General features: G+C 42.7%; 1 protein-coding gene across 7 annotated transcripts in view; it reads left to right on the plus strand.

The window, feature by feature from the left end:
• The window catches only part of LOC134226146 (endophilin-A-like), a 98522-nt gene that overhangs the window by 21195 nt on the left and 49633 nt on the right, over positions 1-27694 (plus strand). For 6 of the 7 annotated variants that reach the window (XM_062706728.1, XM_062706731.1, XM_062706733.1 and 3 more), the window contains exons 2-4: positions 17167-17235; positions 17374-17590; positions 20124-20257. In XM_062706728.1, the coding sequence (XP_062562712.1) occupies positions 17167-17235; positions 17374-17590; positions 20124-20257 (420 nt within the window). The remainder of the gene's footprint in view (positions 1-17166; positions 17236-17373; positions 17591-20123; positions 20258-27694) is intronic. The other variant, XM_062706730.1, reaches the window with a different exon arrangement.

A 27694-nucleotide genomic window follows, 5' to 3' on the forward strand; every position in this document is an offset into this window, starting at 1 on the left:
AACAACAAAGCCCCTGGGGTTGACCAACTACCAGGAGAGCTATTTAAACACGGTGGTGAGGCACTGGCTAGAGCGCTGCACTGGGTCATTTCCAAGATTTGGGAGGAGGAAGTTTTGCCGCAGGAGTGGATGGAAGGTGTCGTGTGTCCCATCTACAAAAGGGCGATAAGCTGGATTGTAGCAACTACCGCGCAATCACATTGCTGAACGCCGTCTACAAGGTACTCTCCCAAATTTTATGCCGCCGACTAGCACCAACTGCAAGGGTGTTCGTGGGGCAGTACCAGGCGGGTTTTATGGGCGAACGCTCCACCACTGACCAGGTGTTCGCCATTCGCCAAGTACTGCAGAAATGCCGCTAATACAACGTGCCCACACATCATCTATTCATCGACTTCAAAGCCGCATATGATACAATCGATCGGGACCAGCTATGGCAGCTAATGCACGAACACGGTTTTCCGGATAAACTGACACGGTTGATCAAAGCGACGATGGATCGGGTGATGTGCGTAGTTCGAGTTTCAGGGGCATTCTCGAGTCCCTTCGAAACCCGCAGAGGGTTACGGCAAGGTGATGGTCTTTCGTGTCTGCTATTCAATATCGCTTTGGAAGGGGTAATACGAAGAGCAGGGATTAACACGAGTGGTACAATTTTCAATAAGTCCGTCCAGCTATTTGGCTAGGCCGACGACATAGACATTATGGCACGTAACTTTGAGAAGATGGAGGAAGCCTACATCAGACTGAAGAGGGAAGCTAAGCGGATCGGACTAGTCATCAACACGTCGAAGACGAAGTACATGATAGGAAGAGGTTCAAGAGAAGACAATGTGAGCCACCCACCGCGAGTTTGCATAGGTGGTGACGAAATCGAGGTGGTAGAAGAATTTGTGTACTTGGGCTCACTGGTGACTGCCGAAAATGACACCAGCAGAGAAATTCGGAGACGCATAGTGGCAGGAAATCGTACGTACTTTGGACTCCGCAAGACGCTCCAATCGAACAGAGTTCGCCGCCGTACCAAACTACGGACACGAGACCTGGACGATGCTCGTGGAGGACCAACGCGCACTTGGAGTTTTCGAAAGGAAAGTGCTGCGTACCATCTATGGTGGGGTGCAGATGGCAGACGGTACGTGGAGGAGGGAATGAACCACGAGTTGCATCAGCTGTTGGGAGAACCATCCATCGTTCACACCGCGAAAATCGGACGACTGCGGTGGGCCGGGCACGTACCCAGAATGTCGGACAGTAACCCGGTGAAAATGGTTCTCGACAACGATCCGACGGGCACAAGAAGGCGAGGTGCGCAGCGGGCAAGGTGGATCGATCAGGTGGAAGATGACTTGCGGACCCTCCGTAGACTGCGTGGTTGGCGACGTGTAGCCATGGACCGAGCCGAATGGAGAAGACTCTTATATACCGCACAAGCCACTTCGGCCTTAGTCTGAATTAATAATAATAGACATCGATATGCATACAATAATATAATTTAACAAGCATGTATTCCATATCCGGTCCAATAGGCATATGCGCATAATGTAAACCCGATTTCCATTAAAACGAGGTGTTCATGATACTCCATAACGTTCTCGAGTTCAGTTTATGGTATCTGCCAGATTAATCATGACTTTGGCAATGTCCTCGTCGTTAGTATGAACTCAATCCAGCTTAAAAAGCATATGATCCTAAATTTCATGAACATAAGATGTCCGAGGTTCTCCAAAATGATCTTGAGTTAGGATCAGGATATCTACCGGATGCACAATATCTAAAGAGACGTTTGTGTCGAGCAATGTCTATTCGAATGTGGCTGTTGACTTTTTTTGTTGGGGTGTATAACTGCTGCATCCACGGACTTGGATGATTACATCAAACAATTCGACTTTCAGGATATTTTAACGAACCATGAAGGCCTGCAATGGCTAGTACAAGTGATGATTGAAGTCATATAAGCTCAATGGACCTACTGGGATAAAATATCTAAAATTATTCATAAGTTGGATCGTGGGATAGGTCAAATGGTCTAAGCTCCAGGAATCAAATCGGGTCTGATATACAGTCGACCCTCGAGCTGTAATACAGTCGATATTGTTATGTGGACCTGAAGTTTCTTGGAAAATTGTTCACATCCGGGAAAATATTTTAATATGGTATCATTTGTTTCCACGAGTTGATATTGAGTTTTAAAGCATTGACTCATAAATAAATAAGTAAAATCCTACCAGCTCGATGGAACTGCTGGGATGTTTAATGATGCATGCAGGTTTTAAACTCTAGAACGTTTTGGAGAACCGAAAAGGTCTATAATAGCTTGTAAAAGTAACGAGTGAAATCCTATCGGCTCAATTGACCTAGGTACTGTGATGTTCAGCGCTGAATGGACACATCGTTTATGACATGACATGGTCGATCGAGTAGGTCACATTTTCTGAACTTCAGGACGTTTCGGAGAATTAAAAAGGCTCGCAGTAGCTTGTAAAAGTAATGAGTAACATTCTATCGGCTCGACGAACCTGCTAGGATGTTCAGCGATGTACGCATACATCTTTCATGACTTGGTTGATAAGGTAGGTCGCGTGTTTTGAATTCAAGGACGTTTTGGAGAACTGAAAATGTCTCCAATAGCTTGTAGAAATAATGAGAGAAATCCTATCGGCTCAATGATCTTGTTGGGATTTTCTATGATGCACGAATACACCGTATATTCTATATCGCATGTTCTGAACTCTAGGACGTTTTGGAGACCCTGAAATTGTTTACGTTTATTCAAAACTTGATCAATTTATGTCTTTTGATCTAAAAGACATTTTGGGCATAGAAATTTAAAGAATGACAAAAATTGTTTAAAGAAAAACTAAAAATTTAATTACGTTTGAACAATTTTTTGTCTGCTTGTTTTCTTTCTCTTGTTACGTTACAGGACATGGACAAATACTCGGAATACTCGACGCATATTTATTTTACAATCGTTGATCGAATATCGCAAGCAGATAATGAAGAACAATTACATTTTACTGCTCTCATTCTTCTTGAGAGTTGTTCACACAGATGTGTACTTTTGGAGAGAGAAAATTACGAAAGGTGTGTCTTTTAATTTAAATTTGAGCTCATTGTCAATTTCCTCGATTTGAAACATGCCAAATACATTATTCACATCAGTAAACGGTGTTGAAGAACTGTTTTCTCAAAGATTAGCGAATAGGCTTTGAAAATTTCTGTTGAAAGGCTCCTTTTTAACAGGATTAGAAAATGTATAAGATTTCGACAATAAACAGTGCCAAATTGTTTTTATTTTTTCAATAGTTAACATGTTGAATTCGTTATTGAGATGTTTGGTGACGTCTACTATAAAGGCCAAGCAACTCACCTATTCAGGATCATGCAGCTTGGGCATTGGTTTTGCTTTATCTTTATGTATAGTGTGATTTCCGTTCGAATAAAATAGTATGACACAGCGAATTTCCGTATTCTGCTTCCGTTTCTGTCAACTTAATTTGGATTTAGTGGTGCTTAAGTTTTCTCGTATAGGTAAACGATCAAGCGTCACAACACCCGTGTCATTGCCAGAGCTCCATCAGTTGTTAGACCTTAAGTTATAAAAGAAGAGTTCAAACTCCTACATACAGGTCTTAACAGCTTTCCTTAGGTCTATACCTAAGGTAGTCGTACCTTCATTGGGAGCATAGCTGTTAATTCTTTTGTAATTTGAAGATGATCATCAATTTTTCTTATTAAGACAGCTACTTGTGAATTGTTTTTTCATTCAGTATTTTTATCGGTTGTGAGAAGCTACAATAAGAAGCAGGTGGCCTTTTCACGTAACCTAGTTTTCAAGTCTTCTGAAGAAGGCATATCCATCCCAACAAGTTCTTCGCCCTGGAAACGTTTCATTCGTATTGCCAAAATCTCATTAACAGCAAAACTGGCCTGTGCTGCATTATTTGACCCCATGCTTGCCCAGATTCAATTCAATTTTAATTATTAATAACCTACAGTATTTAGTAATCTTTTTCTTCTTATATACATATAAATGAATTTCTGTCTGTTCCTTATGGACTCTGAAACTACTCAACCGATCAGCGTGAAAATTTGTATATAGAAGTTTTTGGAGCCGGGGAAGGTTCTTGTGATGGTTCGAGACCCCTCCCTCCGTTGGAAAGGGGGGCTCCCATACAAATGAAACAGAAATTTCTGCATAACTCGAGATAACTACAAGGTGTACAGATTTTGATAGTTTGCTTCTACGAATCAAAAAATGACAATAATCGGTAGCTATATGGGCATAGCAACTCAGCAGGCTGTAACAGATGTATATTCTGAGAACACTGAGCTTCATTTCATGTATGAAAAAAAAATTCTTTCTGAATGATTTTTTTTCTGGTTTTTCGAACAAAAAGGAACTGCCTTCCTACTCACCCGATTTGGATTGAATTTATCATTCGGTATGATCTATCTTGAAATCAACAGCCATCAAAACACCGAACATATTATCAAGACATTTGAAATCATGTCACAATCGTCAAAAATGTGTGAAAAGTATCTGTATAGAAACGTGCGGCCATCGTGATTTTTTCCAACACGATCAAAGGATTACAACTCAGGATACAGGGGTCATTTTAATGTGAACAAATTCAGCTTGGTTTATGTAGCCCTATTATAATAACATGCAATGCATGCTGGTTCTTTAATTTATTCCAAAAAGTATTTAAAAACCTGTCTTGTTGTACGGATAATTTGCAGACACCCTGTAAGCAGAGAATAAACCTTTAAGCGAAACAAAGTTCATCGGGTCTGCTAGTATATAATAAAAAGAAGCTTCTCGATAGAAAAGCCTTCGGACCGGTTATGAAATATTTTTTCTAACACGTCGCGGGTCACAAAAAATGGAGATGAGGGCCGCACCCAGCCCGTGGGCCGTACGTTGAGAAGCCCTGCTTCATAGGGACGGTCACAGCGAGAGTAAGTGTAACGAAACACATGGTAATAGTTTTTGTGATCGAAAAGTTTGATCCCTATAGGGGAACTGTCCCGATCTCCATCTTATTGCGGAACAAAGAAATACAGCACCGATTTTGACGCTTCTTCTTGTCAACATGCGTGCTCACTGCTGAAAAAAAAACCACAAAAATAAGAAACAAATCAAATTGCTTTCCATTGCTTTGTTTTTGATGGGATGAATATCGCAGCCATGAGATAAATTCCAGGAGCAGTTCCCTATTTGTTTTTCGCGAGAAATGTGTTCGAAAAATGTTTTTTAATCTCAAGAAGGCTGGCAATCTGTGCATATTTGTTCACGACTAGTAACTGCTAAATGTACAGTCAATCAATCTAAGCTGATGGCGAAAACAAATGCACGATGTCATGCGAACTCTACAGTGTTTCAAACGAATCAATTGAGAGATTTACACTTTCATGTCCGTTTAGTCGTTTTTATAATTTCTCGCTTCTCTACGCTTGCACATGACTATTCAGTTGTCTTATGTTTGTTTGGTACGACATTTTCGACTTCAAATGATGTTCAGCACTACAGTTTGGAATGTCTCATGCTTTACAAAATGGAAAGAAAACCCGAAGAATACTGTGTATAAGCAAGCAATTTAGTTCATCATTTGAAGTCAGACGACCAGTAGAACTCAAGTGGCACTATTCATTTTGAGCTCAATCGCAAAGCTAAATGTGCGACCTGTACGAGCATTGAAGATGCAACCTGTGAGCAGCGAGAGCTATGTTGGGTGCTTCTTACATGTTGTCAATTCATCGTTGTGCAACGATTAAGGTACAATTTTTGTATAACATTTTTGTTCAATCAAACCCACGACATTTTTGTTTTCACTAAGTCTACCACAAGATAGCTCTAGCTTTTATCCGACCGTCGATGAACTGACTCCATTAATCTCTTGGGTGTCTTTATAACACTCCCAGTTGCTGTGTGGGTCGATGGCGATGAAAAGTTGGGTTCATGTGAAAAATAGCGAACCGAATCCGAATGTCTGCGTAATGACACGTTTAATATTTTAATATTTTTCCACACTGAGAAGAGTATGCGTATCACTCAGAAATTTTGGAGCTTAAGGATCTGGCAGTGAGAAATAATTTTATTTAATACGGTAAACTTGCCATTGAAATATGGTGCGGTTTTAGTTAATTAGTACAATTCTTTTTATGTTTCTAATATCTAAATTGGTTGGCAACTAAACTGTTCCGTAGATATCATAATCAAGTTTCAACCCTTGACGCGAGTTCCTTGTCAGCACACTTAAATATCATAAATTTTTATGTTTCTAATATATAAATTGGTTGGCAACTAAACTGTTCCGTAGATATCATAATCAAGTTTCAACGCTTGACGCGAGTTCCTCGTCAGCACACTCAAATCTCATGCCAAGCGCTGTCTACTTCATCTTTTCCGGGAATGGTGACACTCCGGAATCGGAAATCACGGTTGTCAGCGAGTTACCAATTGGATTCAACACCGGACGCCGTTGTGATGAATAATGGTACCCGTTTTCGGTGAAATTTATTCAAACGACGTAGGCTTTCAATCAAGATGATGATGAGAATGTTTCGCGGAATTGGGCCAAATTATGTTGATGGTTAACTGGAATCGATTATACAATCAAAGAAGCGATATTGTGTTTTGCAAGAAATGTCGCTATCGTTTCTCAATAAAGTCAGGAATATAATTTGATTTTACTCCTGCTGTTACAGGCAGTACTGGAAATAGTCATGATCGTCATAGGACAGAGAGCAAAGCGCCTTTTTCTATTTCAGGCGATCAAATGAAAGAATCATGGTTTGATCAATTTTGCATGAAAGGCCGTCATGAATGGATGTCGCACTTTATTTAAAATTTCTAAATTATTTTAATAGATATATGCGAAGAATAGTGACTACTCGGTAAATTAATAATATTCTTTTAATTCACTGAGTTAAAAGTGGTTATGAACACATAAATAAAGCAGATATTGCACACTTTCAAGCCCTGTCACGGAAGAAATATGTTTTGAGATTTTTTGCAGCATGCCATTCATCTTTCGCGTTTCTTTAGATATTAAAAGGGGCAGATATGTAAACATCGCGTGTCATCTCTCATTAAATATGAGAAATTGCATTGCTGGTTACAGGTAATTTTGTATAACGCATTCTAACTTCTCATTAGAAGATAGACAGACATTGGAATTGGAGAGGCTGCTGCACCAGAAGCAACTCGAGCAGCAAAGAAAGTTGTTCTTAATGCTTCAACAGGCCAAACACAGGAGAAGCGGGAAATAGAGTTAGCGTATGAGAAGGAGCAAATAAAGTTGCAGGTAGCCAATAAAGAAGCTCGCCGGAAGTAACGAGATGAAGTATTGAAAATTGTGTGTTACAAGCTGGAGCAAGCGAAGCTGGATTTGGAGAAGAAAAGTGGCCAATGAAAGGAGAGTTGTGCCGAACAAAAACGGTGACAGAAGAGCCCGAGAAGCGTAGGAAGGAAAAAAACTCGATGCTATGTTAAATAGCTTCGCCATGCTTCAATCCATTTAACGTCACGAACGAATCGGATATCTTACTAGACATTCTGACGCACGATTTGGATACATGCCATGTCGCACGGATCGGCCTAATAAGCTTTGTCGGAAAGCCATGTTCTAGCAGTATATGCCACAGTTCGTTCGGTTTCACTGAGTCGTACTTATTTAGGGTAAATCACTACTTGGGCCTATGGACCCGGTTCCCGGCTCACTGCACAGAAAACTAATGATGTAAACTGTTTGGAAGTCGTAGGTTTATGGTTGATAATTTTAAAAGTCTCCTATTTATTTTTCAAAATACTTAATATTTTTCTATCACTTGTTTTACTCCTTATTGATTCAATTGTAGAAAATAAAAATGTAGAATTCAAAATTTCACTCTCCGATGCCACACCACTGAGCCGGAGTGATTCTTTCCACTTTTACAAAACGGTATTATCGAATAAACACCTACCTGAAAATCGTCACAGTGCTCGATAACACCATTGCATGAAGCTGTTAATCACCACACCATAATTCTAAACACCCGCACTTCAATTATTCTTATTTGTTCGTTTCACTAGAACTTATTTAAACATACTAGAATACATTTTAAAATGTATTCACAAACCGAACAAAAATTCACCTCGGCCCAAGAACTTCTAGCCGCACCGTGCTGCCAAAAGGCCAGGATTATAAAAATGATCCTTCATCGTTAATAGGAAAATTGTCTAATATGTTGACTAGACTGGCCCAGATTACTATGGGGAGAAAAAATGTTGTCGAATTCCACGGGGCACCCCCCAGAATTGTGTCTTTGGGTGAGAAAATCAATCTCTGAAAATTTCAACTCAATCGCTTGTTGCATAAGCTGGCGCATTTGATTTGAAGTTTGTATGGGGATTTCAGCCAAAATGTATAGGAAAATACACCTCCGTCACTTATTCGATCAGGAAATTGGTTCTGATTGCTCGATTGACCTCAGAATTGCAAAAACCACAGTTGGTATGCTACAGAACAATTTCACAGAACATTGCATGATGATTAAATGAACTTTTATATCATTTTCGGCTGATTTATTAGGAGCTGATTTGTGTATTTTTGGGTTTTTTGATCGAATCGCATCAGCCGAAACCTATATAAAAGTTCATTTAATCATCATACAATGTTCTGTGAAATTGTTCTATAGCATACCAACTGCCGTTTTTGCAATTCTGAGGTCAATCGAGCAATCAGAACCAATTTCCAGATCGAATAAGTGACGGAGGTGTATTTTCCTATACATTTTGGCTGAAATCCCCATACAAACTTCAAATCAAATGCGCCAGCTTATGCAACAAGCGATTGAGCTGAAATTTTCAGAGATTGATTTTCTCACCCAAAGACACAATCCTGGGGGGTGCCCCGTGGAATTAGACAACTTTTTGTTTCCTGGGTCTAATGTTGAAGTTATCATGTTATTTATAGTTCTCTCGATTTTAAAAGGTGAAATAAATATTGTTTTAAAGTATTTGGAAGAAATTTGGATGAGTTTATTTATCTTCTCAACCAAATAAAAATGATTATGAATAATACCATCTGGCATCTTGTTGTCGTGGAACGTGCATATTTTTGTTTACATCGCATTTTCTACCGTCCCGAGAGAGAATGAGAGTAAAATGTTGAGAGATTGAGTGAAATTTTGCTTAGGCCGGGAACTGGTTTTTTGTATGCCGGATTGGGAATCGCTATGACTGAAATGAGTGCTGCACCTCGTTCATTTAAATCAAATAAAAGCTTATTTGAACGATATTTAGCACGAATAGCTATTTTTTAAGCAGAAGTGAACCCCAATGCAGTATTATACAGCCTACAAATTTCAGAAAAAGTTGCTTCCTGTCATAAATATCAATTAAATAATGCAGTCGTACGCATGTTAGGCCGGGAATGGGGTAAGAAACCCTACTTACTTATGGGTCCTGTACACCTCCGGTGGTGCAAAGGGCCGACTTAAAAGATCTCCATCCTGAGCGATGTCCAGCTATCGCTTTAACCTGTTGCCAGGTTAGATTTCGGTCGACTTCTTTTATTTATTTATTGAGGCTTCGCCGCCATGAGCTTCTGACTGAGTCGTACGCTGCCTTGAAATCTACAAACAGATGATGAGTCCGCAAGTTGTATTCCCGGAATTTATCAAGAAATTGTTCTATTCTAAACATCTGGTCCGTTGTTTATTGTCGTTTCTCGAAAACCGTTTTGATATTCGCCGACAAAGGTTTCCGTAAACGGACGCAGTCCGCTAAACAGAATTCAGGAAGTTACCTTGTAGGCGGTATTGAGGAATGTTATATATCGATAATTAGCACAATCGAGTATGTACCCGTTCTTGTAGATAGGACATATGAGGCCATCAAGCCAACTCGAAGGCATTTGTTCACCCTCCCAAAATATTTTAATCATTCAGCCTATCACTCCTACTTTTAAAAGCTTGCCGGGATTCCGTCTATCCCAGCGGCCTTGCTGTTCTTCAGCTTTCGAACAGCTCTTCTCACTTTGTCTAGCGTTGATGGCTCCACTGCTTGTCCATTATCATCAATCCTGATTCTGCTTGTGATAACTCAGTGCTCCTTCCATCTAGCAGCCACTCCTGCTCGGTCGGTTAATAGATTGATCATGAATGGCGCCGGTACGCTTTTTTTTTTGCGCATGTTGTTGATCGCTTTGTAGAACTTCCGTGCGTCGTTTCTGGCAAACCTTTCCTCTGGCTCCTGGAGTACTTTTTCATCGTACCACCGGTAAAGTTTTTTTTTCTCAACTGCCCTTAGTTCTTTATATCAGCGGTTCTTAACCTGGGGTACATGTGGCCCTGGGGTTAGCTTTGCTGGTCCTAGCCCTCGGACAAAAATGCGTAATGGCGGATGTATTACAATTCCAATCAAAACTTATTGATAAAGTGTAGTTTTTTTTATTTTAAAACATTGTCTTGTACATAATATGCATGGCGATCAGTAAATCAAAGCCTATTGAATCCTGCCCTCCAAAACCCGCTCAGTGAATGAAGGGCTGAGGACAACATATCAAAAGGAATGAACAAATTTAAAAAAAGTGCAATCTACCTGTGAAACAAAATGTTGAATAATATGTTAAGAATATGCTTCTGAATTTTGAGTCTAAAGATCTGGAAGACGCCATTTGAGACCCATTTTTTTCTCATAAATCTCAGTTGCTTTGGAGGATTGGAAGCATCCTTCTTCTCAGAACCTACTTTCAAGATGCTCGGGAGCCTATTTTCAAAAGGCTCGGAGGACTCCTTTCAAGCGTTTTGGAAGCCTCCTTTCAAGAAGGGCCGGAAGCCTCTTTTTAAGAGGCTCGGAATCTTTTTTTAAGAGGACCGGAAACCTCCTTTTGAGAGGCTATGAAGCATTCTTTGAATATGCTTAGAAGTCTAATTTTTAAGTGGCTTGAAAGCCGCCATTCAGGAGGCCTGAAAGCCTTCTATTAAAAATCTTGGGAACATTATTTCAAGAGGATCGAAAGCCTCCTTTTAAAAGGCTCGGAAGCCTCATTTCAAAAGGATCAGAACCTTCTCTCAAAAGGCTATGATGCTACTATTTTTATTCGTACCTTGTTCAATGTATTTGATCGTTATGTAAATAAAGATGTCGGTTGTCGTATGAATATTTTAATAGACGACAGTTTTCATTTGTTTTATCCGTGGCATTCATATTTGGTTTTGCGCCCAGTATTCGCGCTCGCGAGTTCGGCCACCGCGGGCCAGAACCATAAAAGTGGCGACTTAGAAAGTGGAGTTTTGGTATACTATTTTGAGCTACAAAGTTCGACCAAAACGAACCCTCCACGCAAAAGGAGGAGAATGTCGTCAGGAGGAAACGACCAGCAGATTCCGGTCGGAAATGGTCAGCAACCGTTGGGTAACGGTGTGCCGAGACAGCAGCCGCCGTTTATTCGTCCCCAAGTGCTACAACAAGTTTCTCCGATGCCGGCTGCACCTATGGATCCATACTTCCAATGGTTACAGCAGCAGCAGCAGCAATCCTGTATGGCAGAGCTTTTTCGACAACAACAAGAGGCGATGAGTCGACAGCAAGAGGCCATGAATCAGCAGCAGGAAATGTTTATGCGACAGCAAGAGCAGCTGCTTCGAAGTATAATGACGACCATTCAAGTACAAGTGCCACCGAATCCGGAGGCGATACTGGACTCGCTTGCCAGCAATGTTAAGGAGTGCAGGTATGATCCGGAGAGCAGTGTGACGTTTTCGGCGTGGTACAAAAGGTACGAAGATTTGATCGAGAAGGATGCTAGTCGGCTGGATGAAAGTGCCAAGGTTCGATTGCTGATGAGAAAGTTAGGAGTGTCTCTTTTTGGCGATTTAGAGTCCGTTATCAGCCGGAGGTACCGTTGTTTGCAAATAACGAAGTTGATCAACTAAGATTATGTCACGTATGCTTGTCGAATCAATAAGTCGTGCGTGGAGTTTGAATTGACGAAACTAACGGAAGAGCAGTTCAAATGTTTAGTGTTCGTCTGTGGCTTAAAGTCAGATAGAGATGCTGAAGTGAGGACAAGATTGCTGACTCGAATTGAGGAACGAGATGACGTAACATTGGAGCAGACTTCGGGAGAATGCCAGAGATTGTTCAATTTGCGGCATGATACGGAAATGATTGAGAACCCGATGTCCGTGAATGCAATGCGATCGTGGAAGCAGTTCAAGAGAGGTTCGCCGAAGTTCAAATCGAATTTCGGTGCTGCGAAGAAAAACTAAAATAGTGCAAATAATCAGGAAGTATTATGTTGGCTGTGCCCCTCATTATGCGAGAAATTGCTGATACAGGAGCCATAAGTGCAGTGACTGTTCGAAGACCGGCCACAAGGAAGGGTACTGCCGGAGCGCCGAGAAAGTGAAATTTGGAAGATTTAATCGGCGAAAAGCGAATGTTTCTACGAAGGTGGTGACTGTTAATGCGTGTAGATAAATGGTGAAACGGTGCGAATGCAGCTGGATACCGGGTCAGATGTTACCATCATATCTAGCGACACGTGGAAGAAGCTCGGCTGTCCTCAAATGGATCCTTCGTCTGTAGTAGCAGAGGCTGCTACAGGGAAGTCTCTGGAGCTGATTGGTGAATTCTTGTGTGAAATGAACATCAGTGCAATGGGAAGAATAATCGTAGCCTGATCCGAGTCTGCAGAGAACATCTTCATCTGCTCGGTTCCAACACGATTGAAGCATTTGGATTATGGTCAGTGCCTTTTAACACGATTTACGGAAAGGTGAGCAGCAAGCCAGCATACGTGGAAACGCTGCCAACAAAATTCCCGGAGTTAAGCCTCTGCACGAAAGCGAAAGTCAAACTGGAATTGAGGGCGGAGAAAACCCCGGTGTTTCGTCCCAAGCGTGCGGTAGCATACGCAATGTATTGGACAGTGGACGACGAACTGGATCGTTTGGAGCAAGACGGAATAATAAAACCGGTTGATTTCTCGGAGTGGGCGGCTCCGATCGTTGTGGTTCGCAAAGCGAATGGATCTATCCGTATATGTGGCGATTATTCGACTGGTCTCAACGAAGCGCTGCAACCCAATCAGTATCCGTTGCCCCTTCCTCAAGATATATTTGCGAGTCTGGCTAATTGTACCGTGTTTATAGTACAATCGGTTGCCGCCGGGCGTGAAAGCGGCACAAGGAGCTTTCCAGCAAATTATAGATGCTCGCTGGGTTACAGCGTGTTAGTGGATATCTGGACGACGTGGTCGTCGATGGAATTGATGAGGAAGATCATCGGATGAACTTGGAGGCGGTACTCAAGCGACTAAAAGAGTTTGGTTTCACAGTGCGAGCGGATAAATGTGTACTTTGGTGAAGAACAGATCGGCTATTTGGGACTGATGCTGGACCGTCACGGGCTGAGGCCAGATCTAGCGAAGATTGAAACCATCGTCAAGCTTCCTGTACCGACGAACGTGAGCGGTTTTCGATCCTTCTTGGGCGCTATCAACTATTATGGCAAGTTTGTTCCGAATATGCGATCATTACGATTCCCACTTGATGAATTGTTTAAAGAAGGGGCCAAGTTTCGGTGGACTGTCGAGTGTCAGCGCACGTTTGAACGTATTAAGCCAATTTCAAGCTCTGATCTTCTGCTAACTCATTATGATCCGAGATGTAAAATAATAGTATCTGCTAATGCATCTTCTATTGGAGTAGGTGCTACGATTACACACTTATTTTTTTTTACCGGGATCTCAGCAAAATGTTGAACTTTTACCGAGAGTCGCACAGCCGTGCCCCAGCAAAGAGCAATTTTGCCGAGATTTCTGTCAAAATTGCTGATAATCAGCAAATAATTTGCCGAAAATCAGCTAACAAACGCTATTTTTGCCGGAATATCAGTTATTTATTTTGCTGGCGCACGGCTGTGCGGATTTTTGCCGAGCTGCAGAAATAAAAACTGAGTGTGTAGCCATCAATTTCCCGATGGCACGATCAAGGTGGTACAACATGCAGCACGAGCGCTTCCGAAGGCGGAACAAGGCTACAGTCAGCCGGATCGTGATGTGCTGGCAATTATTTTTGATGTTACGAAGTTTCACAAAATGGTCTTCGGTCGCAGATTCCGGCTCCAGACAGATCACGCACCTTTGCTGAGAATTTTTGGATCAAAGAAAGGGATCCCTGTGTATACAGCGAATCGACTGCAACGTTGGGCGTTGACGCTTCTTTTATACGATTTTGCTATCGAGTATGTTCCTACTGAAAAATTTGGTAATGCTGACGTCCTCTCAAGGTTGATAGATAATCACGCCAAACCGGAAGAAGATTATGTTATCGCTAGCATCATCCTTGAAGAGGATATGAGGTCCGTTATAAATGATGCTTCCGACTTTCTCCCATTGAGCTTCAAGGTGGTTGGAAATGATACCCATTCCGACCCGAAACTTCGTAAAGTTTACCGTTATCTGCAAGATGGCTGGCCCCAGAGATCGCAAATTGCGGATCCAGTTATAGTTCGCTTCTATGGCTGCCAGGAATCGTTGAGCACGGTCGAGGGTTGCATTATGTTTGGAGAACGGTTGGTTATTCCGGAGAAACATCGTGATCGATGCCTGCGTCAGCTTCATCAGGGACATCCTGGAATCCAGCGGATGAAAGCCATTGCTAGGAGTTATGTATACTGGCCTTCGCTAGATGAAGAAATTGTGGAATACGTCAAGTCGTGTAAGCATTGTAGCGAAGTCACCTCCACACTCGCCGCCGGTCCCGTGGCGGGTCCGTGGAAGCGGGTTCATGTGGACTATGCAGGACCTATTGATGGAGAACATTTTCTGTTGGCCGTCGATGCGTATTCCAAATGGCCGGAGATTATTCCTACACGGAGTATAACATCGATAGTAACGATAACAATTATGAGGAGTTTGTTCGCCCGCTTTGGAATGCCAGAAGTAATCGTCAGTGACAATGGCACACAGTTTACGAGTGTGGATTTCCAGAAGTTTTGTGCCGACATCGAATAACTACAGCTCCGTACCATCCTTAATCAAACGGGCAAGTCGAGAGATTCGTGGATACATTCAAGCGTTCGGTGAAGAAGATTCAGGAGGGGAAGCGTACACTACATGAAGCACTAGATATTTTTCTGCTGGTTTATCGATCAACCCCGAACCGGCAAGTAGTTGATGGGAAGTCTCCGTCTGAATCCATTTTTGGACGCCGCATTCGTACGAATTTGGATCTGCTTCGTCCCCCATCTTCTGAATCAACCATTCTACCCAAGCCAGATAACGAAGGCTCAAAGAAGAGATGCTTTGCTGCACACGATACTGTGCATGCGAAGCTATACGCTAAATGGCACTGAGCCCCGGGTGTAATATGTGAATGTGTTGGGCAAGTCATGTACACCATTTGGGTAGAGGATCGGCGATTGATACGAGCACATGTGAATCAACTTTGCGACCGTTCGAACACTGTTGAAGGTGTGGAAAATCGGGAACGTGTACGATCTCAGCTACCGCTGGAGATACTGTTGGATCTGCCGAAGCATTCTTTGGCACCAGTTCCTAATCAATTATCAACGCCACCGTCAAGCTCATTTACTCAGCTCAAGTATGCGACGGATCGCAATATGTCAAGTAACCCGAATATGTCCACAATCAATTCGTCATTATCATCGTCGTCGTCAGGAGCATCCCCAGATTTTGCTTCGGCCTGCAGCGGACCTGCTACACCTACACAAGTACTACCACGCCGTTCTTCAAGGAATCGAAGACCACCGCGTTGGTTTGATCCGTACCGTCTGTATTGAAAGAGGGGGATTTTGGAGTGCGAATCATACAAGCTGCTGGGCTCTAGTTGGAAGTGCAAGCTACCACACTATGATGCTACTTTTTTTAATTCGTACCTTTGTTTAATGTATTTGATCGTTATGTAAATAAAGATGTCGGTTGTCGTATGAATATTTTAATAGACGACAGTTTATATTTGTTTTATCCGTGGCATTCATAGGGGAAACCGCCAAATGTTGAACGGCTAATTTTGTCGCCTATTGTTGAACTCCCATAAGAAATGCACTTGCGTTCAACAATAGGCGAAGAAATTAGCCGTTCAACATTTGGCGAATTACCCTATTTGGTTTTGCGCCCAGTATTCGCGCTCGCGAGTTCGGCCACCGCGGGCCAGAACCATAAAAATTAGTACACCTAAATCTTTAATTGTAACTATTATTAACTTATATTAATTATTTTTAGTAGCTCGTCGAACTGAATAAATGTCTGTCAGTCCGTGTGTATGTGTGTGTGCACACGAAAACCGAAAAACATTAGTCAATTACATTCATATAGTAATTCCTAACAGATTTTCTCGCAACAAATGGCAATCGACGGGGGACAAACCCTAGTGGATCACTATTGAATATAAATACGTTAGGTCATTGTGGACAAAAGTTATGAAAAAATGGTGTTTTGCACCATATAAGCTTGGTTGGTTTATTTGCTATACAGCGTTTGTAAGAGCCGTAATGTAGGCATTTTTTTTATGTGTAAGGCGAAATCAAACGATTGAAGCGAGAAAAGCATCATCACCGCTAGGTGGATTAATTAGGGTTTTTTCCTTTTGCTTTGGATTGAATCCTTGTTCTAAGGTGGCACCGATGATGATGTTCGATACTTGATATCTAATGGAGAGGCTACCAGGCACGAATTATGTGCCGCATGCAACTGTTGATGAACACATTTAGCTGTTAACTGTTCTCCACTGATGCAAACCATGTTTCACAAGTATATATGTACCATTGTAGTTAAAAGATCGGATCTTTGTAAGTTATTGCGGAATAAAGGCTCCCTCAGACCTAAGCGATTTCATCGACAACTAGTCGCCGCGATTCTATCGTTGGGTCGCTGCAGGCAATGTTCTATTTACGCTTCCACACCAACGGCGACAGAATCGCTGTCGCCTAGCGATAGAATCGCGTCGCGTGTGTTTGGGGGAGCCTTAAACGGTTCTGCAATTAGGCGGATGGCATGAGGTCACTTTTGAGCATTTGTACATTACTTAACCTTTTCAAACATATTTAAAGAAAAAGCTATTTTTCTAAAAGAATTTTATATTTAATGTTGTAAATCCTGTTGCCACCAGTATTAATTTTTCATTCTATTCTCTTTCTCGTTTCAGTATGTTACAGAAAAAATGGGCGGTGCGGAAGGCACCAAACTGGACCTGGACTTCATGGAAATGGAAAGAGTAAGTTGTCCCAAACTAGTTTTTCCTCCCCGAACCATTTTCCAAACTAAAACAATTTTGAATGATTTTCGCCACCCAACACACCCACCTCTGCCCTGCCCCGCTACCACAAAACTTTCCTCTTTCCACCCACGCTAGAAAACAGACGTCACGGTAGAGCTGGTCGAAGAGTTGCAAACGAAAACGAAAGAATACTTGCAACCGAATCCGACGGCCAGAGCGAAGATGGCAGCGGTCAAAGGTATTTCTAAATTATCAGGTCAAGCTAAAAGTAATACTTATCCACAACCAGAAGGTATATTGGCCGACTGTATGCTGACATACGGTAAAAAGCTCGGTGAAGACAGTATTTTCGGTGAGTACGAGCACGTACGCTGCAAAGCGCACTTGGCTTTTCGTCCCTCTATTATAAATAAAAACACATTATATATATTGTAAGGTTGGCTTTCTTTTTTTTCGGTTCCAATTCGGGATAGCTTTTATCGTTTTCACTTTGGTTTCCAATTTTATATAATACACATTTGATCCAACGGCAGATGAGGAATCGAAATTGTCCCTGCTTTCGTGTGTGTTTGTTTTGGTTCGTTTACTTTTAAATTATGTGATCACACTTTTTTTTCGATTATTGGCATTTTGAACATGCAAAGCGTGATGATTTTATCCTGTACTCAGTACATATGGCATACAGTCGGGTCTCCTACTATGTGGATTTCTATTGCACGGATACTTACTGCACGAGGGACCCTGTAGACTAAATCCTAGAATTTGCGGGATCTAGGTGTATTGAGGTGAATGTACAATAGAGTCACTGACTAGTAATCAACATGCTTTTTTTTACACCTAAAGCCTGTCCACGTTAAATTTCGGACACTGAGATAATGTCCAAATGTTTTTCAGCCATTTTATCAATTTGGACGAGGATGAAAACGTGCTAAATGTATCACATAAAGCGGATAGATTCAGCTATGCGAAAATTGATCTTCTCTGCGGTTTGTGAAAATAAAAAAAAATCGCGTTGGAAGATGGGTGTCCGAAATTTAACGTGGACAGGCTTTAAATAAAGTCAATTATATTCCTCTTTTGTAAACAAACATATGAAGTTTGAGTACTATATGCTTTGTAATTTACAATATTTCATCATTTGAAATTGTGGACCAACCCAATTTGATTATGTTTTCACCTTAATTACATATAGAGTTTATTTAGTCTTTTTGACTCAATTGCAAAGCCTATTGGATGTGTGGTATGAGACCTGACTGTATCTGTTATAACTGCATTCGATGTGCGTTTTTGTATGTATGTTATTAGGTATGTACGTGGTTTAATTTTCTATTACGCGTATATATGAAAAATCTCAGAGAAGAATGTGCGAGTTCTCGTTTAAAACTTATCATTTTGAAGCTAGCTCGGAACAGGCGACGCGTTTGATTGCCGCTAGAAAAGTATTAGAAAATTAATCAATTAAATTTCTTATTTTCAAATATTAGTAGTTCAATTTGCATAGACGTAAATACAAACATTTTGAATTGAAAATTTACATTATAAATAGGAATGGTAGTGCTACTTGTATTCATCTCAAAAGTAATTTTATTTGTTTCGACTCAATTGTTGAATTGTTGTTTTAAAATTTTAAATATATTTGCTATTTAGAATGACTTCTATTATCAATTTGGTATATTCAGATACAAATTCGGAGCGCCACTCTTACCCTTTTGTGTCTTCAATAATTACTGTTAACTGCCAATCAAGCCGTCGCCGTTTGCCATCCTCGCGCATATCGATTGCAAACCCCATCCTCTTAAGCTCAATCACAAGTTGCGCAGAATTTGTCCAATATTAACCCCGTTTCTCATCTATCAGCGAAGACAGACTCAGACAGGTTATCGGACTGAACAGTGAACAAGGAAAATTGTTATAATTTTCTAAATATCCTATTTTTGCCAATTCATTACACCTAGATTTTATACAACACTTAACCACACCTCTGCTGTCAAACTTGAGTAAACATTTTTTCCAACCATTTTCTGATCCTTTTGATGAACGAACTTATTTTGACTTTTGAACCTATATTTCACGGTTGCTTGCTTGCGATAATGGTGTGTTTGTTTACTTTCGGTAGCCCCTTTCATCGGAAGTCAACCGGGACAACGAAGCCCGGGGGACCAATCCGACAGGAATCCGCTTCATTTTCTATGATTTGCCCCGCATTGGTTTGTCGCTCCGCATCTGTTGCTAGTTGTCAGTTTATTTTCCTTGAAAGTTGGTACACTTCTTATTTTAGTATTGCTTTGTGTCTGTTTGTAGAAGAAATGCCCCTTTTATTAGTAACCTCCTGATCTTACAAAGATGGGGTTCATCAACATGATTTTTCTTCCGTTTTCCCGCATTGGAGTTGATTTATTAAATATTACGATCATTTTTGCTTTAATCACTGCCTTGTAGTAATCAAAATATATTATTGAAGACTGTGTAATTGATAATGAAAATGTTAGGAACGAAGAAGATCGTTTAAAAACTATTGATTTTTTTTAAACTCCGAAATTTTTACAAAAAAGGATATGCATAATACTTTTGAAATATCTCAAGACATGGTAATTCAATATTAAACCTAGTTATATGATTTCTATGAACATTCCGAGTTAAAGGATTTATACAGTCTTCGTCCTCTATCGTTAGATTCTTCATTCGTTCCAATTACACTGTGCGTTTAAGTTATTGTCGTGTACCTCTTGTTACTGTCGTATTTTTATTGAGCCTACTTTCCTCCATACCCCATCAAATACCCTATCAAATGACCACTAACGATTTTTTCCTCTTCGCTTTCTCCAATATCCGAATTGTTGCTGTGTTGCGCCGATGGCTGCTGCTCCCCCCTGAATCGTGTGTAGCCGGCGCCCTCGTTGAGATGGGCGATTCGCTCAAGCAGATGGCCGATGTGAAGTACTCGCTCGATGATAACATCAAGCAGAACTTCCTCGAGCCCCTGCACCAGCTGCAGACGAAGGACCTGAAGGAAGTTATGGTGAGTGTTTTATTTAGCAATTTTATGTAAAATGACGCGAAAGCTAAATCGAGATTATTTAGATAGATAAGGATGAGATTATGATAGATTTTCTCACGTTAAAAAAAACAAAGTCGCCTGCCTGAGACGATTTGTCTCGGTACTTAAAGTTGCCTGCCTCTATCTAGTCGATTCCGTGTTGAATGTTGTTTTCGTTTAGATTGTTTCGCATCAGTAGGGCTCAATGTCTAATACAAACCGAGACAATCGAACGTCGTTCGTTTACGCTCTGATTCCATTTCTACTACTCGTATGCTATTGGACACCATGCGCCTCCATTGAGTGGGGCACGCATAAGGCTATCTGACGTTTATCATCTTTCTCTTACACGCGCACAGACGGGATAGGATTTGTTTTCATACGGAAACGCTTCCGAAGCGTTATGTTATAGCTTCGTAGCCTCAGGAAAATATTCGTAACAATGAAAAATTTAATTCCTAAAATTTGCAGACCGGTAGGTGACACTAAGTGGTCCCACAACGGACATGAAGCAAAAGTAGAAGAGGTCACCCTCCATACAGCGTCGAGTACGCCGCTCTAGTGTACGCGCCATAGGTAGGGGAAGAAGTGGTAAAATGGACAGTTTGGTGTATATTTACCTAAATGCACACTGCACAGGTATTCCTGGAAATAAAATAAGGTACCTGAGCTAATATTAAAAAAATTTTTTTTTGTGGATTGTTTTTTTTACTGTCAAAAGACAATTAGTACAATTCCATTTAATTCCACCACTTTGCATTACTTTTACATATACTTATTTCGACCTCAACTTCAAGGTCGTCTTCAGTGTCTTGTACTTGACTTGACAGAAGGGTTGTGTACAAGCACGACCGCAAGGTAGACGTTGGACAACGTAAGGATATTATTGTAACACAATACGCATTGTAGTTCATTACGGTTATGGTGGCATTCACCACCAGTCAAACCTTTGTTGCATCTCGTTTCAGGCGGGTGTACAGTTCTGCCACCTTTACAAATGTTCGGCCGACATTTGTCTGTCTACAATTTGTATATTTAGTAAACGAAATTGATTTGGCGATTTTGGCGTAACTTGTTTTGTATACAAACATTGTTTTACGGATTTCGTAGAATGCGAGCGTTTTTATTCAAAACTAATTCTCTTACCTTAGGGGTCGTGCACTAATTGTGTTAGTACTTATAGGGGGAGGGCGGGTCTGCCATTTTCTTACGCTCCATATAAATAAAAATATATTTGTTTTGGAAAAATCTTACATGGGGGGAGGGGATGTTGAAAAATCCAGAAAAATTGCTTACGTAATAAGTGTGCGGCCCCTTATGTAGCGTACACACGCTCAAACACGTTAGACCAACATTGACTCTGCCCCCAAGAAAACGCTACGGTTGCTGTATTGTTTGTCCGTGTGTGAAGTTGTTCGAACAACCATTTGACGGTTGGCGACTCGGTTGGAAAAATCAAAACGGTTAGATTTTGGTTTGACCTGTCGGGGGCGGAGTTAAAGTTCGCCGAACATGTTTGAGCGTTTGTAGATAAGTCGGACAAACCCCCATATATTTTTTGATAGTTGGTGTTCGCTTGGTGGCGCTTCGGTCGTTCGTGTGTGATATTGTTGGTCGGATAAATTGAGTGTTTGCGGCAGTACTGGAAAAGGTCGTGATCGTCATAAGACAGAGAATAAAGCGGCTTTTTACTTTTGTGATGTTTTTCGCTCTTCAACAACACTGGCTATATAGATCGATTTCCTCCCATGGCAACAGCATCTGAGTTACATTTAGCTTGGCGTCGCTCTGGAAATGAAGCGGATTAGATCTGATCTATTAAACAATTAGGCCATTTTCAGGGCCACAATAATCACTGGAGGAGGGATAATACCGAATTCATTTTTATTCATTATTCGAATTGATTGAAAAGAACCTATTCTACTGAAAAGAATGATTGTCGATCAGCATCACCCGAATCCTACCTACCTGGATACCTGGTTGGCTACAGCGTCGATACACATATGCCTGGCGTATTGTAGAGCTGCATGATCGTCGGTCTTGGGTGATGTTCCTCCAGTTTCCCCGAACGTTCAGGGTCCCCGGTCCGATTCCACCGCGTGCAGCCAGCGTGTTCGTGGCCTTCCACGAAGTCGCCGGCCCCTATCTGGTTCTCTGTTGAATATTGTTTTCGCTATTCTTTCTTCCGACATTCGCACTAAGTGACCAGCCCACCGAAGTCTGCCGTATTTTATACGATTCACAATATTTTCTTCTTTGTATACTTGATACAGCTCATGATTCATGCGTCTGCGTCACACACCATTTTCTAGTTTCCCTCCGAGTATTGTACGCAGCACTTTTCGCTCGAAAATCCCGAAAGCTCTCCGGTCCGCCTCTTTTAATGTTCATGCTTCATGTCCATAAAGGGCCACTGGTAGAATCAGAGTTTTGTATAGAGCAAATTTCGTTTCCGTCTGCATGTTGCGGGACCTAAGCTGGTTACGTTATCCGTAAAAGGCCCTATTCACAGCAGCAATACGTCTTTTCACTTCACGGGAAACCTCATTGTCACATGTCACAAGCGTTCCAAGGTAAACAAATTCTTCAACAGCTTCAAACACATCCCCATCAAGCACTACCTCTGCACCAACACCACTAGGTCTTCCCCTATTTCTACCTGTCATAATGTACTTTGTTTTGGTAGAGTTAATGGTTAAGCCTATCCCTGCCGTCTCCCTCTTCAGTGGGAAAAAAGCCTCCACTACTGCTCTGCGATCGATTCCAATAAGGTCAATGTCGTCCGCAATGCCCAGGATCATATGTGAGCGTGTGATGTGTGATGTTAGTGCCGTTCCTCTGCACGTCAGATCTCCTAATAGCGCCTTGGATTGCAATATTGAACAATAAATTCGAAAGTGCATCACCCTGCTTCAATCCGTCTAAGGTCACAAACGAGGTTGACACTTCGTCTGCAAACCGAATACTTGATTTCGAGCTATCCATCGTTGCAAGTTTCAGTCTAATAAGTTTCGCCGGAAAACCATGCTCGGACATTATCTACCACAGCTCATTTATCTGCACTGAACCGAACGCTGCTTTGAAATCAATGAACAGATGGTGAGTCTGCAAGATGTACTCCCGGAATTTATCGAGGATCATCCGCAGGCTAAACATCTGATCCGTCGTTGATCGGCCCTGTAACAAGTGCTAGTGTGTTGTCCAAGATTGGTGAAATTTTACGCGTTTTGTATTCGTTTAAATTGTAAAAAAAGGAAAATAATCGCGGTTGTTAACGTGGAACGTTTGATGTGGAAAGTAATTTACTACTACTCATCAGCTGAAACAAACCCCAAGACTAGCCCCTGTTCCCTATGTGTCCTTTAATCGCCATCTTGTGTCCCTATCGTGCCACCAGGACCTCGCGGTTTTTATTATAAAACCCCATCGCGGTTTCCCATGAACGCCATTCTGGGAAAGCCGTTACACAACCCCATACCTGCTTTAGTGGTGTGTGTCGACCTAGTGCGCCAAAAACCCAGGTTTTTCCAGCAAGTCTACGGACTACTGAAGCCTCGAGTCCGTTACCATACTCGAGGAGTGCACGGAACAGACAGAAGGTCCACGAGAGGCTGCAGACCGCCGAAGAAGAAGCTGGTGATCAAGCCGAAGGGATAGTGAATCGCAGATAGTCGACGGGTAGCAGTGCGCGGGCCCCGAAGAAAAAAGTATTGGGAGAAGTGAGGAAGAGAAAGGTAGGAGTTAGCGCCAAGAAAGGGGAGGCGTCGTCCGGTATTTGTGAACGGTCGCAGGAATAGAGAGAGAAAGTAGGACGTCAAGGAGAAAAATAAATTGTACCAGTAACCGAGAATAAAAAGTGAGAGTTTGGCATGAGACAACTTCGAGTGTTTTCTATCGCGGAGTGTCACGAGCGTAAAACCGACCATGTGGCTTGTTAAAGGGGGTCTCAACAGTGCTGGAAGTAACACGGCCCTGGCCCCCAGAAAGTTACAGTCCTCACGAAAACCTGCCTGTTATTCTCCGACGAAGGGTGATCCCTCTGTAATTGGCACATTCTAGTCTATGCCCTTTATTATAGATTGGGTATATGAGGCCATCCAACCAGCCGGCAGGCAGTTCTTCATCCTCCCATATTTTCTGGATAATGGTCACTTTCGTGTTTGAGAAGCTCGACCGATCTCGTCCTTCCCAGCAGCTTTACTGTTTTTCAGCTTGTTTAGAGCCTTCTTAACCTCGTCCAGCGTTGCAACGCGTTGGTGGTTCCACAGCTTGAGCGTCGCCGCCGACTATGTCCATCCTGCTCCTTAATACACCTTAGTTTCCACCGTTCAACAAATCTTCGAAGTGCTCCTTCCATCTGGCTGCCACCATAGTCTTGTCTGTCAGCAAATTGCCCTCTTGGTCTTTGCACATGGCGGGCACTGGCGCAGTCTTATGCCGCGCGCCATTGACAGTTGCGTAAAACCTCCGCATATCGTTTCTATCCATGTTCTCCTGCGCTTCAGCTATCACACTCTCTTCGTGTTGCCTTTTTTCTACGGTGGATTCGTTTCTCTTCTGCCCTTGCTACACTGTACCGCTCTCTGTTGGAACGGATACGAGCCACTAGCATTCGACTCCTAGCAACATTTTTCTCGTCCGTCACTCGCTGGCACTCCTCATCAAACCAACCATTTCGTTGGCGTCGCTGTGCAGTGCCTAACACTTCCTGCGCTGTTGTAGTCACAGCTTCGTGGATCACAATCTGTTGACGTCGCCAGATCCGGTGGCATCTCCTATCCGCTCATCCAGCTTCTGGTGGTACTGTTCAGCAACTTGTTCAACTGACAATCGTTGGATATTGAAACGCATCGTTCGAGTCAATGGTCACCTCTGAAGGACCTTACATCTATAACATCCGAGAAATGTCGTACGTCGATCAGCACGTGGTCTATCTGTGAGCAAGTGTCTCCACTTGGATGTTGCAAGGTGTGTTTGCGGATATTCTTACGTGCGAAGTAGGTACTGTCGATTGCCATCCCTCTAGCAGCAGCAAACGTCACAAGTCGCAGACCATTATCGTTGGTATCGGAATGAAGGCTTTCCGTACCAATGACATGGCGAAAGAAACCTTCTATTCCGATCTGCGCATTTGCATCCCTGATGACAATCTTCACATCGTGTGTTGAGTACTCTCCGTTGGCCTTATCAAGGTTCTCATAGAACTCATCCTTCACGTCATCAGGCTTATCGTTGGGGCATAGATGCTGATCAAATATCTTTCTCTTACTACTTTTTCTCTAGAACACGCCTGAAAGATAAACGAAAATCGTTTCATCATTCTTATGCTTTGCTAATTTTTCGTGAAAACTTTCGGCGTGAATTTAAAAAAAATACTGCGGCAGGATTCGAACCCAGAACACCAACAAAAATGGCACTGGATTGCGCTCACTTTAGCTACAGTACCACAAAGACTGCTTATCGAGAATAGGTTATTTGTTCCCTAAAGGCTACTCTTGCTTGAAGTGGTGAAGGTTTTCATTTCATTTATTTAGTTAACATCTAAACAGATAACACTGAATCAACAATTTGACGCCACAATGCACGGTTCGAGGCCGAATCTCTCCATCCTCGGATACGCCCCACGCTCGCCAAGTCGTTTTGCACCTGGTCTGCCCATCTCGCTCGCTGCGCTCCACGCCGTCTCGTACCTGCCGGATCGGAAGTAAACACCATCTTTGCAGGGTTGCTGTCCAGCATTCTTGAAACATGTCCTGTACATCGTAGCCTTCCAGCTGTTGCCACCTTCTGGATATTGAGTTTGCCGTAGATTTGGGCAACCTCGTGGTTTATTTTTCGCCGCCACACACCGTCTTCTTGCACACCGCCAAAGATGGTCCTAAGCACCCGTCTCTCGAATACTCCGAGTACTTGCAAGTCCTCCTCGAGCATTGTCCATGTTTCATGTCCGTAGAGGTCAACCGGACTTATGAGCGTCTTGTACATGACAGGTGCGGTGGCGAATATTTTTCGACCGCAGTTTCTTCTGGAGCCCGTAGTAGGCCCGACTTCCACTGATGATGCGCCTTCGTATTTCACGACTAACGTTGTTGTCAGCCGTTAGCAAGGATCCGAGGTAGACGAATTCCTCGACCACCTCGAAGGTATCCCCGTCTATCGTAACACTGCTTCCCAGGCGGGCCCTGTCGCGCTCGGCTCCGCCCACAAGCATGTACTTTGTCTTTGACGCATTCACCACCAGTCCAACTTTTGTTGCTTCACGTTTCAGGCGGGTGTACAGTTCTGCCACCTTTGCAAATGTTCGGCCAACAATGTCCATGTCATCCGCGAAGCAAATAAATTGACTGGATCTGTTGAAAATCGTACCCCGGCTGTTACACCCGGCTCTCCGCATGACACCTTCTAGCGCAACGTTGAACAACAGGCACGAAAGTCCATCACCTTGTCTTAGTCCCCGGCGCGATTCGAACGAACTGGAGTGTTCGCCCGAAATCTTCACACAGTTTTGCACACCATCCACCGTTGCTTTGATCAGTCTGGTATGCTTCCCAGGGAAGCTGTTCTCGTCCATAATTTTCCATAGCTCTACGCGGTCTATACTGTCGTATGCCGCCTTGAAATCAACGAACAGATGGTGCGTTGGGACCTGGTATTCCCGGCATTTTTGAAGGATTTGCCGTACAGTAAAGATCTGGTCCGTTGTCGAGCGGCCGTCAACGCAGCCGGCTTGATAACTTCCCACGAACTCGTTCACTAATGACAGACGACGGAAGATGATCTGGGATATCACTTTGTAGGCGGCATTAAGGATGGTGATCGCTTGAAAGTTCTCACACTCCAGTTTGTCGCCTTTCTTGTAGATGGGGCATATAACCCCTTCCTTCCACTCCTCCGGTAGCTGTTCGGTTTCCCAGATTCTGACTATCAGTTTGTGCAGGCAAGTGGCCAGCTTTTCCGGGCCCATCTTGATGAGCTCAGCTCCGATACCATCCTTACCAGCTGCTTTATTGGTCTTTAGCTGTTGAATGGCATCCTTAACTTCCCTCAAGGTGGGAGCTGGTTGGCTTCCATCGTCCGCTGAACTGACGTAGTCATCTCCTCCGCTGCCTTGACTTTCACTGCCTGTACTCTCAGCGCCATTCAGATGTTCCTCGTAGTGCCGCTTCCACCTTTCGATCACCACACGTTCGTCCGTCAAGATGCTCCCATCCTTATCCCGGCACATTTCGGCTCGCGGCACAAAACCTTTGCGGGATGCGTTGAGCTTCTGATAGAACTTGCGTGTTTCTTGAGAACGGCACAGCTGTTCCATCTCCTCGCACTCCGCTTCTTCCAGGCGGCGTTTCTTCTCCTGAAAAAAGGCAGGTCTGCTGTCTCCGCTTCCGTCTATAACGTTCCACGTTCTGCCGGGTACCTTGC

Source organism: Armigeres subalbatus, chromosome 3 (genome assembly GCF_024139115.2).
Source record: "Armigeres subalbatus isolate Guangzhou_Male chromosome 3, GZ_Asu_2, whole genome shotgun sequence".
Classification (NCBI taxonomy): domain Eukaryota; kingdom Metazoa; phylum Arthropoda; class Insecta; order Diptera; family Culicidae; genus Armigeres; species Armigeres subalbatus.